The 14,553-nt window shown below is 53.1% G+C and overlaps 1 protein-coding gene across 5 annotated transcripts in view; it reads left to right on the forward strand.

Moving 5' to 3' along the window:
• Positions 1-752: 752 nt before the first annotated feature.
• LOC105466870 (calcium/calmodulin dependent protein kinase II alpha) overlaps positions 753-14,553 on the forward strand; it is a 69,542-nt gene continuing 55,741 nt past the window's right edge. For 2 of the 5 annotated variants that reach the window (XM_011716007.3, XM_011716008.3), the window contains exon 1: positions 753-986. In XM_011716007.3, coding sequence (XP_011714309.1) covers positions 925-986 — 62 coding nt within the window. In that variant the 5' untranslated portion in view covers positions 753-924. The remainder of the gene's footprint in view (positions 987-14,553) is intronic. The other 3 variants (XM_011716004.3, XM_011716006.2, XM_011716005.3) reach the window with 2 other exon arrangements.

The following is a 14,553-nucleotide window of genomic DNA, read 5'->3' on the forward strand; positions in this document are numbered from 1 at the left end:
GAGGTGGGGATGAGCAGGCAGTCAGGGCTGTTCCTTCCAGAATCCTGGGGTGTCCTCTGCACTTCTCCGCCAAACTAGAGCGCTAGTATGATGGACAAGGTGGTAAAAGAGCTGAAAGAGCAGAGGCAGAAAGAAGCAAGAAAGACAGAGACAGAAGCAAAAAAAAAAAAAAAAAAAAATACAGAGGGCAACAGAGAGACTGTTGCAGAGACTACAGTGATCCACAGAGGGAGAGCCATCCCTGTGAATTAGCCATCGTTTCCCTGTAAACCTTAGAACCCAGCTGTTGCCAGGGCAACCGGGCAATACCTGTCTCTCTAGAGATGAAGTTGCCAGGGTAACTGCATCCTGTCATTCTTTCCTGGGGACCATCCGGAATGCGGCACCCACTGGCTGTTACCATGGCAACTGCCTTTTTGCCCCACTTAATCCCATCCCGTCTGCTACAAGGGCCCCACAGTTGGAGGTGGGGGAGGTGGGAAGAGAAAATATCACTTGTGGACAAAGTTTGTTCTATTCTACCTCCTCCAGCCCCTCCTTGGGTCCATCACTCCAGGGGGCCTGGGTCCATCCCACCCCCAAGCCCACACAGGCTTGCAGTATTGTGTACGGTATGGTCAGGGCGTCCGAGAGCAGGTTTCACAGTGGAAGGCAGGCAGGTGTTGGGGAGGCAGTTACCGGGGCAACGGGAACAGGGCGTTTCGGAGGTGGTTGCCATGGGGACCTGGATGCTGACGAAGGCTCGCGAGGCTGTGAGCAGCCACAGTGCCCTGCTCAGAAGCCCCGGGCTCGTCAGTCAAGCCAGTTCTCTGTTTGCACTCGGCAGCACGGGCAGGCAAGTGGCCCCTAGGTTCGGGAGCAGAGCCGCAGCGCCCCAGTCCTGGTCCCCCAGTCCCAAGCCTCACCTGCCTGCCCAGCGCCAGGATGGCCACCATCACCTGCACCCGCTTCACGGAAGAGTACCAGCTCTTCGAGGAATTGGGCAAGTGAGTTGTGCCTCAGGGAGTCCTGGAGGGCATGGGGGGGGGGCGGGGAGATCAGGGTCTCGAGCCGTGTGTGTGCCTGCAGTGCTTGGGAAGCATTCCTGTGTACACAGATGAAGGCAGGCTGTATGGGTTTGGGGGCACCTGCCTGTGCACACAGCATCCAGAGTCGGGCGTGGGCATGTTTGTGGGTGCACAGACGTGCCAAGCTAGCCAGGCGAGTGTGTATATAGGGATGAAGGGTTAGCAGTGTATGCCAATGTACATGCATACACAAACACACACACATGCACACAAGTACACACAACCTGGATACACACAGATTCTTAGAGACTTAGGGTTAAAAAGGAATTTTCCTAGTCAGCTGGGTCCAAAACTGGAATTCCTTCTCTAGTTTTGCTTGAGGTGACCATCTGCCCTCCACTTAGATACCTCCAGTGACAGAATTCACCAGCTCCCGGTAGTTCTTCCTGACTTTAGACACCTACAGCGACTATACAGAGTGGCCAACTTCTCCCTCCCCACCTTCCCCTTCTCAGCTCCTGCCAGGAGTGAGGGCATCAGTACAGTAGGGGTTAATATCTGAGCATGGCAGGCTTCCTGGGTGTTGGGAGGTGGGGAGGGGCAACCAGGAAAGCTGCAGCGGGGGCACCGCTGTTTCAGGGGCTGGGGTATGAAGGGCGCAGTGGCTCTGCACAAGCAAAGTTGCCCAGCCCAGAGCTCATTTTCTGCCCTGATGACTGCTGTGTAGAGAAGGATGAGAGGGTGAGGAAAGAGGGGAGCCCCTTGTGGGGGACCCAGTAGGGTGTGGAGTGTCAGGGAGGGATTCCTGGATGTCCCCAGCTGGGTTTCTGGAGGATCCTGGGATGGGTCAAGGGTTGGGTGTATTTTGGAGGCAGAGTTTGCCTTGTGGGCAAAGGAGCACTGATGCCCTGGTTGGTTTCTGCTGTGGCAGCAGGAGCACGGGGCAGGGGCCCTGGAGTCAGGTGTGTGCTGGTGTGAGTTCTGAGTGTGTGTGTACTAGTGTGCATTTTGAGGAGGAGTAATGTGTGTGGCTGTAAAAGGGCTTTTGAGGGGAATTGATTGTGACACTGGAGTACGCTGGTGTGCCCTGCAAGGGCGTGCAAGCATTCATGCATGTGCACTAGGAAGAGGTGCTTCATGTGTAAGGCCTGAAAATGCAAGTGTGCCTGGCAAGGGTGCATGTGTGTGAGTATCACAGGAGTGCTATTGGCTGGGTTGAATGAGAACAAGGGTGTGGACATGACTCATTATATGTGCACATGTATGGCAGGTTAGAGCTGTGTACACATAGGGAGGCACATGTGTGTGAGGTCTAGGGGTATGTGAGGAGGCTCATGTGAGATGTGGACACAATGGTGTTCCTGGGAAGTCTTGATATGCACATCTATGTGAAGGCTGGGGTCATGCACACAGGATGATGTACGTGTGTGTGCACACGCACGTGTGTGCATGTGTGAGGTCTGGGCTCACAGGCCTATGTGGGAGTATGGGTGTTATAGGCATGTGTGAGCTCATGCTGGTGTCTGCATATGTGTGGGAGGTGGCCCTGTGACTGTATACAGGAAGGCTGCTTGCACACACACACACACACACACACACACACAGAGACAAACACGCTATCCTACAGGCATGCACCGCCTCCCTTGAGCACACATACCCCCATGTGTACGTGTGTTCACTCTTATCTGCAGACTTTCGGCTTTTCTGAATGTGTTTTGTTGCGGGTAGGGGCAGGAACATAATATTTGGGGCTGCTCTGGAGGACTGAGGCTGTCTACAAACTTGTGCAGAGACCCCTCTCCAGGTGTTTTCCAGTGCTCGCCTAGAACCCAAGAATTCCCTGATTAGCCGTGAAGCTGCCTTTCAGGGAGTGACCAAGACTGGATTCTGGCAGGACTGCGTCATGAGTACAGTGAGATGGAGTTGAGATGTGACTCAAGTGCTCAAAGTGAAAATAAAAGTGATGTTTTGCCCCAAGAGGAGATGGATATCGTTAAGACTGGGTTTTGTGGGGGCGACTTGGCAGAGAGACCCTTCGTGAGCCTTCACAGAAAATTTCAGGGACAAGGGAGCCGTGGTGTGGCCATGGCAGGAAAACCGAGGGTAGCAGGCATGGCTAGGCCTTGTTTAATCAATTTCAGACTTCTTCCTTCCAGAGCCATCAGACTGCTCTTAACCTTTTTTAGGTCACATATTCCTCCAGGAATCTGATGAAAGTCTAAATCTACATTCCCCGGAAAAACGCACAAACCTACGAAATGTTGCATGCAATGTCAGGAGCTTGCAGGACATCGGGAAGACTATGTATGAGCCTAAGTTTGCAGAAGCTTGTATCAGAGACAAGGGGATAAAGCGGACTGATTCCGCACCCATGATGGATGTGTTAAAAAGGCCAGAGCACATCACTGAGGAGCCTGGGGCTCCTGCTCTGCACGGCAGCGTCAGTCTGAGCATCCAGTGGTGCAGGGAGGGGCAGTGCCCTGCATGGCCATTAGGGACACAGGCTCTGTCCCTCACCACCCATAGCTCTGTGACACCAGGCAGGCTACACTACCTCTTTACCCCCACCTGTAGTCTGGAGATAAAAAGGGCTGCGAGGATTCAGTAAGATGGTGCATGTAGAGATGCAGCCTTGAGCCTGGTGCACGACGGGCCCCCAGTGCCAATTGCTACCGGGGAGATTGTTGTTCTGAAAGGCTGGGCAAGGCTGAAAGTGAGGAACGGGATCTGCTTGTACCTTTTGTCTGGAGTTGGCCCATCCGGGGCTGGGAGGAGGTTGACCAAACCGTGCTTCCCCTGTGGCTGGCCTCTTCTGTGGGAGGAAGCCATGAGGGTATCTGCAGGGCCCATCCTTCAACTGATGACCCACGGTTCCTGCCAGCTGGGCCACTGCAGTCACCACCCAAAAGCTGAGCCCCCGTTCCAGAACCCACTTCAGATCACTAGCAGGGCGGCTGGAAGAGGCAGCCAGGTTGGCCCTAAAAGGGCACATGGGAGCCTTTGGGTCTCCTTCTTCAAGGCGTTGGGCTGCCCAACTGGAGAGGAGGGCAAGTCCCTCCAGAGAGCTGCTGGCATCCTGCCCAGTGAGGTCTGGCTCAGGACTGCAGGCCTTTGAGGAGCCCGGGTAGGGCTGGCCATGGATGTGAGAGGAGCTGCTCTTCTCCAGCCCTGGTGGGCAGCCCTCTGGGAACCCGTGACCGGGGCCGGGACCCTGGGCAGGGCTTCTGGAGCCTCTTGATGCTACTTGACTGCAGGTTCCACTGAAGCATATGAATTCAGATGAGTCAAGAACTTGATTCCGGTCTCCTAGAAGGTTGGGGTGGGGCTGTCTCTTGGGATCCAGAGATGAGCTCATCCCTCTTCCTTTGACCCAATCCTCTTCTCTTCTGAGGATGAGAGAAATAAAAGCCCAGACCCTAGCAGCACCGAAGCTTGCAGGAGGCAGGCTGCACCAGCTCCAGGGTTCAGTGTGGACTGAAGTGGGCAGGCCGGAGCTCCCAGCATACACAGCCTTCTCCAAAGACCTCTCTGAGAAAGGGAAGAATGCTGGTTATTGGGCAAAGGGGTTGCCACGGATGCACCAGAGGGCCCAGGGAAGGGGTCACGTTCAAGGAAGTGGAAAACGAGCCTTTTCCAGCCATTGGCATTCTGCAGGCTTCTGATCCCACCCCCAGGAGAGGTTAGAAAGGCAGAAAGTTGCCCTGCAGCCTGTGTTATCACTGGGCTGTATAGGAAGAGTCTCCAAAGGAGATTTCACTTGAGAGAGGTAGAGAGAGGGAGGAAGAGAGACTGGAGAGAGAGCTCAGCCTACTCTTTTCTCTCTAGAAACAGAGATCTGAAATTGACCCAAGGCAGAGCTGGGATCAGAGAAGGGGTTGCAAAGGCTGCAGTTGGCCAGCATGGTTGACAGGGAGGAGAGGGCAGCTTCCTCGACCTAAGATCCTTCTCACCTGGGTTGATCCACGGGTGGCAGTGTGGCCCAGAGGCAACTCCCTACACTGAGGTCCTGGGGCCCGGGTGCTCAAGTCCTCTCATGGGACTCAGGCTCTAACATCTGTAGAATGTGCTTAGCAATCCTGCCTTTCCCAGGCAGAGCTGTTGGATGGACAATGTCACGTTGGAGAGAGGACACTGGGCATCCATGCACCCAAAGACTGGGGGCCGTGCTTTTCTTCCACCTTTTAAACCCTCTCCTATCCACGGCACTTCGGGGCCAGCGAGGCTCTTTATCCATGAGCTCATCTCTGAAGGAGGCAGGCAGGGCTTACTCATCCAACTTACAGATGAGGAGACCGCAGCTTGAGGAGGTGGAGAGACTGGCTCAGGGGATTGTGTCCAGGTCTCCAGCACCCAGCATATTGGGGGAAGACTGCTGAGAGGGATCATGACTGGTGCCGTATCTGGGGATCATCCTCCCTCTTGTCCACTAACAAGGGAAGAGAAGTGGCCATGTGGGCAGGGGAACTCTGATGTTGCTGATTTTCCAGTCATGATTCTGCCTCTAATTTACTGGGCCATCCTGGGTGAATCACTTGCCGTTTGTGTGCCTCGGCTTTACCATCTGTAAAATGGGGATCATAATACCTCTGGAGATGCCTGCAATGCCCCGTTAGAGATGCCACCTTCTGTAACCTCCCTCTGTGGAGGGCACACATGGGAAATCGCAGACCTCCAGAACATCAGAATTGTAAGGACCATGGAGATGCTCTGCTCATTGCATAGATGGTGCTTGGCTTGGTCTCTGGGAGTCAACATTCAGAAAGAAGTGGTTTGTCCAAGGCCACAGGAGAGACAGGGCCCAGGCTAGGGGACTAGATGATGTGCAGGGACCAGAGGCCAAAGGACAGGAAATGGAGGGGCAAGACCTCAAGGAAAGGGTGGCAGGAACAGGGAAGGGACGAGCCTTCCTCCCTGTCCTCCAAGCCATCAGAGCCGCAGGCACGCACATGTTCTGGTGCACGCTGCAGCCCTCCGCCCCCGCGCAGCCGCCCCCACACAGGCTGAGACACACTGACACTCTGCTGAGCCTCCCTCCCTCCCTCCCTTCCTCCCCACCTCCCTCCACAAGCACACAGTGACACCACTGCCAGCATACCCTGCAGTCTGGGCCGTGGCCCTCTCTGTGGGGTGAGGGCAGAGCTTTGGAGTGCAACACTCGCATCCTGTTGCCGATGCATGCGTGCTCACACACACATGTGCGTCTTCACACAGCTCACGGGAGCACACACATGCACATGGACACACACACACACACACACACACACACACACACACACTGGCTGTGATAGGGCATAGAGCACGAGTCCGTCTCCCAGTGCAGGGATAGCAAGATGGTGCTAGCTGGGCTTCTGGGCTTTCTCTGACTTTGTCTGTCTGCTTGTCTTTTTCTGTGCTCTTCTCTCCATCTCTCTGGTTTCACTGTGTCTCTGTCTCTCTGCCTCTGCTTCTGTCTCTGCCTCTGTCTCTGCCCTCTTTGCTGCAGTCCCCTTTCTGCATGTGAACCGCCTGTGGCACTCTCTTGGAGCTTCTCTCTGGCGCTGTAGGAAGCCTCCCACCCCAGGCAACCTGCTGAGTGCAGGTATAGCCCAAGCCGCTGAGACCAAGCCCAGGTCCTCCGGGTCCTCGTGCGGCATGGCTGTCTACCACAGTGTCAGGTGGGACTGTAAGGCCAGTGAGACTTTTTGTGCTGGAGAAGGTTGAGGGCCTTGGTGTCTTGGGGTCATATAAAAAGAGGAACACATCTGGGATCCTTGCATCCTTTCAACAGGTATTTCCTGAGCACGTACTCTGTTCCCAGTCCTAGGTTGAGCCCAGCATGCACCACATGCAAGACTTAGGTAGTCTGTGCCCTCGCGGGGCTCACAATCCAGTGCAAAGCCAACATTAATTAAATCACTTCAGAAATCATTATTTAAATGCAACTGGATAAGGGCTTTGGCCACATACACGGAATTGTGAGCTGCAAAGAGACCTCAATTAGTTGGGGTGAGGGAGGTATCAGGGAAAGTTCCCTGAAGCGATGACATTAGGGAGCTAGAGGCTAAATAAGAGTTACCCAGAGGTTAGCTGGGTGCAGTGGTGCATGCCTGTAGTTCCAGCTACTCAGGAGGCTGAGGTGGGAGGATTGCTTGAGCCCAGGAATCTGAGGATGCAATGAGCTATGATCATGCCACTGCACTCCAGCCTGGGTGATAGAGACCTTGTCTCTATCTTAAAAAGAGAGCGAAAGTAAGAGAGAGGAAGAAGAGTTAACCAGAGGGAAGAGGGTGAAAGAGTGTTCCTAAGAGTGGGAACAACTCAGACAAAAGCTCTGAGGTATGTATTTCAGTGGAGCATGTCAGCCCTAGGGGGATCTGGGGTCCCACTCTTCTCTGGCCCGTTCAGCCTGACCCCAATTTCCAGATGTTGGGTCCTAGCAGGACTATTAAAAACCTGTAGATTGTCTGGAAGAGGGGGCCAGGCAGGGTGGTGAAGGTCTGGAAGCTGAATCAAGTGAGAGAACACCAAGGAACTGAGGGGCTTTAGCAGACAGAAGAGACCCCTCAGGGACTATGTCTCTCCCTTCCCCAACCCCTGTGTCTGCAGAGATGTCCTGGGGCCTGAGAGGCCCTAGAGGCAGAGCTGCCGACTATGTAGAGTAAGGGAGGTAGCTTTTAGCTCCACAGAAGGAAGACATTCCAATGGTCAGAACCGCTCCTGCATCCCACAACTGGCTGCGGCCTCAGGAGCTAGTGCTCTGGCAGTAGGGATGTGCAAATTCCCACTCTCATCCACGGCCTTACCTTCCTTGCAGGCCTCCTGCCCTAGGTCCCTGCCCTCATCTGGGGAGATGCTTTGCTAAAAGAATGAAGTGGGAGATGATTTAGAGCCAGGGTACCCTCAATTCAATTCAGTATATCGGAGGGAAGAGGGCTCCGTTGTCTTACAGATGGCGAGCTAAGGCCCAGAGAGGGCGAGGCCCTAGCCCATGGTCACACAAGCTAGTGACACATGAGAACTGGACACTCCAGTGTCTGTCCACTCCAGTGCTTGGCTGTCCTATCCCTGGAGGCCTCTCTCTCTCTGACGCTTGGACCTCTGAAAGCCTTCATGGTATATACTCTGGACAGGGCCAGGCCATCAAAGACTGAGGAGAAAGTCACCCCTTGGCATGTCCCCTGCCTTGCTGGGCTCTGGCCCTGCCTTTAAGCACTGTAAAGAGAAAATAGAATATTTTTCTATTTTTCTTTTTGTGACCCATTCGAAAAAACTCTTGTGCAGCCAAAACAAGGAATATGTTGGAACTTCTGTTGGTTCAATGTTCCCTGCAGCAAACAGATTCTTCCAGATCCCAGCCCTTCTGTGTCCCCCACGAGACTTCTGCTGGATTGGTGTTTGGGGGCGGGGGGCAGTGCGGGACAGCTCAAGCACACTGCGTCCCTGCAGCATCTTTTAGAGTCTGGGAGTGGGTGGCTGCAGCCGCAGGCGGTTGAGAGGATGGGAGAGGTGTGGTTTCAGTAATAGGTCCTAGGATTTTCTGGCTGTATAATGCTTTGTTCTGTGGAGTTCTGCTCACAGAGCTGGGAAGAAGTGGGGAGAGTCAAGCAAAGGGGATGGTGAGCCCCCAGCGCCATCTCCTCTGATCTAGTCACCATTTGAGAAGCTGCATAGCTGTGTTTTGTTTGTTTATTATTAAGGAAAGGTACTAATGCCTAAATGGGAAAGAAAGAAAAAGAAAGAGAAGGCTTAAAAATTACTTATCAACAGTTGATTTCACAGATGGGTAAGCTGAGGCCTAAAAGCTTCTCATTGTTTCTGAATGAAACTGACCCCAGCTTTTTAACTGTTTTGGGAATCCGGAGTCCTCAGAGAATCTCAAATAAGCTGTGGGTACTCTCCCCCTCCCAAAATGCCCACTCACCGCGACACGCAGAATGCTGTTATTTTCCACAGTTCCTCCTACTCCAAAGTCCGACTGTGGACCTCAAGGTCAGACCCCCTCTAATCTGAGAGTACTGGGTATTGGAAAAAGCAATGGACTATGAATCAGCAGTCCTGGGTTCAAGGTCTTGGCCCCAGTCTCTTCAGCTTTGGAATAGGAGGGGGTGGACTTCAAAAGTAAGACATTGTGGGCTATACAAAGTTCTGATGCAGCCACATGTGGCCCACACTCTAGCCCAGTGCATGGTGCTGCCTCTGTGGCCCACCCCAGCTCTTTCCCTTCCCCCAGGCATTCTAACCTGTCTATTCTGGGTTCCACATCCTGGGTGATCAAATCAGCCAGCCTGGGCTATGTGTTACCACCAAAGGGTTTTGGATGCAGATTCTCTCACAGATAACAGATCTATCTGCATTTGACCAGGACCTTTCTGAAATCACCCCCAGCTCATCTCAGAGAAGTGAAATGCTTAAGTATCTTAACCAAGAGTGGGGAAATTTTGGGGAAGAGGCTGGGCTTTGATTATGAGGTGCCTGCCACGTAGCATCTAGGCAAGATAATGAGTAGCTAAAAATACGGAGCTAGAGTTCCGAAGACAGGAGGGGACTCTGGATGTGGATTTCAGTTTTGGGTGATGGTCAATGACTTTAACTATTTGGGAAGTCATGGACTCCTTTGCAGAGCTGATGACTATGCATCCTTTGCCCAGAACAATGCACAGACACAGAATCATTTTAATACAGTTTTAAGTGGGTTCACAAATGTCCGGAGCCTCCCCAGAGATCACAGCTAATGGCCCCTGGTAGAAGGGATGGGTGGGAGTGGTAAGAGGGTGGGTGGAAAGAGGCCGGGAGCAGCAATACTGAGGGAAGGTGGGGCAGCGAAGGCATTTTCAGTGATGGGGGAGACCAGGAGAGCATGGCGACCCAGAAACAAAAGGAAAGGTGAGCTCAAAGCTATGTTCAGTGAGGCCAAATGCTACCTGGGGTGGGGTAGGCAAGGTGCATTAGGCTCCAGTGGGGACTGCAAGGGGTAGTGGTGAGGGTGGGAGGAGGCATGGGTGGGCGAACCTGGTGCAGGCATTTCTTTCATGGAGCCCCGGGGGCGGCAGCCAGATTGTGGTGGGTTCATGGAGTGTAGGAGGTGGGAAGAGGAGGCGGCGGATGTCGGACATTTGTTCTGGAAGCTTGGCAGCAAAGAAGAAGGGAGGAAGGAAACAGCCCAGGCTGCTGGGTCGAGAGAAAGGTTCCTGGTTGTTTTGCTTTATTTGAGGAGGTTGTTTTATTTTTCTGGAAGGAGGGAGACCTCAGCATGTTTGAGGAAACAGTCAATGAAGAGCAGACACTAAAGACTACCGTAAGGGGCCCAGACAATCAGACCCCCACGGAGCCCAGAGTGGAGGGAAGTGTTTGGTGAGTGCTGTCCCCAGAAGGCCGCAATAGATCATAAGTGTTCCTGTTTGCTGAGACTCACAGGTGTAACGTGGCTCTGAGTGGTCTGGGGTGAAGGTGAAGAGGCTTCCTTTAGAGAAAGTGGCAGCAACCAGTCTTGGGCAGCAGAGACCCCTCACAAACATCCCCAGGAGGGAGCGGGGCTGGTCCCATCTTTTGAATGAGGAAACTGAGGCCCAGAAGAGTAAGCAAGCTGGTAGCCAAGCTGAGTGAGGGCTCAGGTCTTCTGACTCCCCATCTAGTGCTCCTGGAGCTGCACTTGACTGCCATGTCAACTCTTCCTGCTGTTTCAGGCCAGAGAGGGCAGTGGGCCCCTGTGGGCTGGCAGCCAGCTACACCCAGGACACCTTGCCTGCCAGGCAGCTAGAAAGCAATTTCCCAGCGTGAATCTTGCTTTTCACAGCCCATTAGCACGTTCCCACATTCTCAGCCACGCGCACCGGACTCACTGTCACTGTGCCCTCTCTGTCTGTCTGCCAGAGGGGGGCCTCCCTGCCTGCCCACACTCCTGCTCGTCCACTCTCAGGGGCAGGCTATTCATCCCTGGTGAGCTGCCCCTTCCCCACCTCGCTATGGCTCCCACACACCTCCACCTTGGCTTACTTGGCTTACTTCTTCCCCGAGTTTGGCAAACAATGTCCATTTTGTTTCTGATGATGCCAGCTGTCCTCCTCCCTTCGTGGATAATGATGCCTACACAAGGCATTGTTCCTTGAGCATTTACTATACCCCAGGGACTCTGCCAAACTCATTGCCTGCCTAATTATCTCATTGAATCCTTGAAACAACTGCATAGGGTTGGTACTATTGTTGTCCATATTTTGCAGTAGGGGGGAAACAGGCTTACTGAGGTGAAGTAGCTTGCTAGGAAAGAGCTGACCCACTATGTGAACTCTGCTTGGTCTGACTCAGGAGTGCCTGCTCTTCTCTATGTAGAACCATGCTCTCCAATGTGGCAGTCATTAGCCACATATAGTTATTTAGATTAAATAAAATAAGAAATTTGGTGCTCAGTTCCACTGGTCCCATTTCAAGTGCTCTGTAGCATCTGTGGCTGGTGGCTGCTGCAGTGGACAGCTCAGTGTGTGTGCATCATCACAGGAAGTTCTGTTGGACGGCACTGGTATGAAACACTAGAGCTGAAAAGCTACTGCGTTCCTGAGCCTCATCCCTACCCTAGCCTCCACATTGCAGATGAAGAGACTGTGGCCCTCACTGGGGCCGATTCTTGCCTAAGTCCTCCCAGCAGGGCTGAGGGCTGAGACTTGGTTCCTCCAGTGTCTGCCTGTCTGTCTCTCCCCAACACACCCTTCCCTGCCTACATTCTGTGACCCTCTGGCTCACATGGATACACGCTTCATACCTAGGGTGACATACATGTGCTTTGTCACACCTACAGCCTCACAGCATCACACTCTTAGGGGCTAGACCAGGTTGCCAATACATGCCTATGGCCAGATACCCACCCCTTGCACCCAGGAACACTTCCCCCACCCCTCCTCCTTTGCACCCAGGGGCATTCCCCTACACCTCTCAAGGAATTCAGAAATACTTTCACAGGCACTTCCAGGACTGCCCATGGCCATCTGCCCCAGCCCTCACACCCAGGCCTCATCCCTTCCTCTTGGGACTCTTGGCCATCGCCTCCCACCCCTGCCCTCCCAACCTTGGCCTCCTTGCCTCTCCTGCCCTGTCCTGTTCCCAAGTTCCTGCCCACTTGCCCATCTGCTGGCTGCCTGCTCAGCTCAGGGCCACAAGAGGAGCGGGCTGGCTCTTCTGTTTGCCAGGGTTTCTGGGCTGTGGCCACTTGTTCGTGCAGGACAAGAATACAGAAACATTTTTTTTTTCTTTTTTAAACAGAAGATAAAAAAGGGAAGAGGTTAGGGCTGCCGACTCACTGCCCTCGTTCTCATTTTGGCTATGACTTTCCTCTGATCCCTACCGCCAGGTAGGGTTGGAGCCTGGGGCTGCCTAGGTAGCAGCCCAGCCCCTTTTCTCACCTCATTTGCCCCCCTTCTCCCCAAACTATGTCCCTTGTGCTTAGTACTGTATCAAGTGTTTTGCACCAGTTACCTCACTTAATCTCCCCGACAGACCCAGGAAGTAGAGGCTGTTATTACCCTCTAACAGGAAGACACAGAAAGGTGATGTGTCAAGTTCAGCATCACACAGTTGGGGGTGATCTAGGATTGGACTGCGGGTCTTTGTGACCCCAGAGCCTCTGCTCTTGAGGACCACATTCTCCTGTCATGGTTGAGTCAGAAGAAAAAGTGCAAGGGACCTGGATTCTCTTCACAGCCTCAATTAGGAATATGCCTGCTCACTTGAGGCCTCGGTTTCCCGATCTATTAAATGGGAGAGCAGAATTCCAACTCCACAGGATTGCTGTGAGGGTCAAAAGTGTGCTTAGTGGTGAATGTACATTTGAAGGGAAGAAGACTTCTGGGCTTGTAAGGGGCTGGTGCCCTCCGCATCACCAGCTCTAAGCTTGTTTTGAGAAACTCCTCCCTCTGAGCATCTGATAAAAGCTATGCACCCTTACCTGCCTCCAAAAAATGCACTTGCTTACACTTGGATGTACAGGTGTCCTTCAAGGGGCTCAGGGTCCCCGCACTACCCCATCTATGGCATGGACTCCTGGTGAGGAGCCTCTAATTTATACAAAAGCTTGGTGCTGTTCGGAAGAGGAACTTCAGCAAGTATGGCTTCTCTTGTTTTATAGACATAGCTCTTATGGCCTTGGCTCCCTGAGCCAGAGCCCAGTCTCATGGGGCCTGTCAGGCCTCCCTGAGCAGAGCCCTCGCTGACCCCCATCAGTGTGGATTTCCAAGGGAGACAGGATATGCAGCAGGACTTCCCCGGAAGGCGCTGGGCAGTGCTGGGCTGCCTGAGAAAGAATCACCTACAGACAGAGTTAAAATGAAATTACAAATTCCCTGGGCCTACACCCAGAGGTGCTGATTTAAAAGGTCTGGGTGGGACCTTGGAATCTGCTTATTTTTTCTTTTGAGACAGAGTCTTGCTGTGTCACCCAGGCTGGAGTGCAGCGATGCTATCTCAGCTCACTACAGTCTCCAACTCCGGCACTTAAGTGATCCTCCTACATCAGCCTCCTGAGTATCTGGGAACACAGACGTGCACCACCATGCCCAGCAGTAGAGACGGAGTTTCGCCATGTTGCCCAGGCTGGTCTCAAACTCCTGGGCTCAAGCGATTCTCCCACCTTGGCCTCCCAAAGTGCCGGGATTGCAGGCGTGAGCCACCACGCCCGGCCAGAATCTGTTTTTTCAAAGATCCTTCAGGGGATTCTCAGGCAGCCAGTTTGATAATCATTGATCTAAGGTCTTTACCTAGAATGAAATTTTGCCTCTCTAATGGAGAAATTACACTCATCCCTCCCTCCTGCTGTCCAACCATCCCTTCTTCAATCCCTCCATCCACCCACACATATTAATTGAGCTGTAGCTCTGGACCAAGTTTTGTCAGGTGCTGATGAGCAGGACGAGACCCAGCTCCTGCACCCTGGAGCTCACAACCTTCCCCGCTTCCTGCCCTTCTCTTCCTGGAGTTCTCAGAACCTTGCCCAGATGTGGCCACTTTAAACTTTTTTCTCATAGGGCTTTTGAGAATCATGGCCCCCAGCTAGAGGGGGACCTAAAGGTCTTTGGGGTCCATCCCCATCCCTGGGTAGGGCGGGCACATTTGAGAGACCAGTTGTCCCCCATCTTCCTTAGATGCCTGTTCCTATTCCTAACACCCCATCTGAAAATTTCCTCTCCTGTCTTACTCCATTTTCTCTCACTCTTGCTGAAATCCACCTCCTTCTCCTGCAAGTCACACTCATGGAGGCTCTATTGGCATTAGACACTGGGTATTCAAGCACTGGGGACAGAGGAAAAATGTGAAAGTCCTGGCCCTCAGGAACTCACTGTCAGGGTGGGAGAAATAAGCCGGTGGAGGAGCCACCACCAGTCTGAGTTAGATGGGGGTGTAGGGTTGTGATATTATGATATCATAAGAAATCTAGAAATACGTAGTTGGTCATTGTCCCTGGTTCTTGGCACAGAGCTCCCCAAACCCTTGTAATTTTCTAAGTGATGGAGGTACTAACAGCATCTTTTGTTCTAGTATTTGGTCTTAGAACCCAGTTCCTGACTCAAAGCTCCCAGCTGCCTTG

The sequence above is a fragment of the Macaca nemestrina genome, chromosome 6 (assembly GCF_043159975.1).
Source record: "Macaca nemestrina isolate mMacNem1 chromosome 6, mMacNem.hap1, whole genome shotgun sequence".
Lineage (NCBI taxonomy): Eukaryota > Metazoa > Chordata > Mammalia > Primates > Cercopithecidae > Macaca > Macaca nemestrina.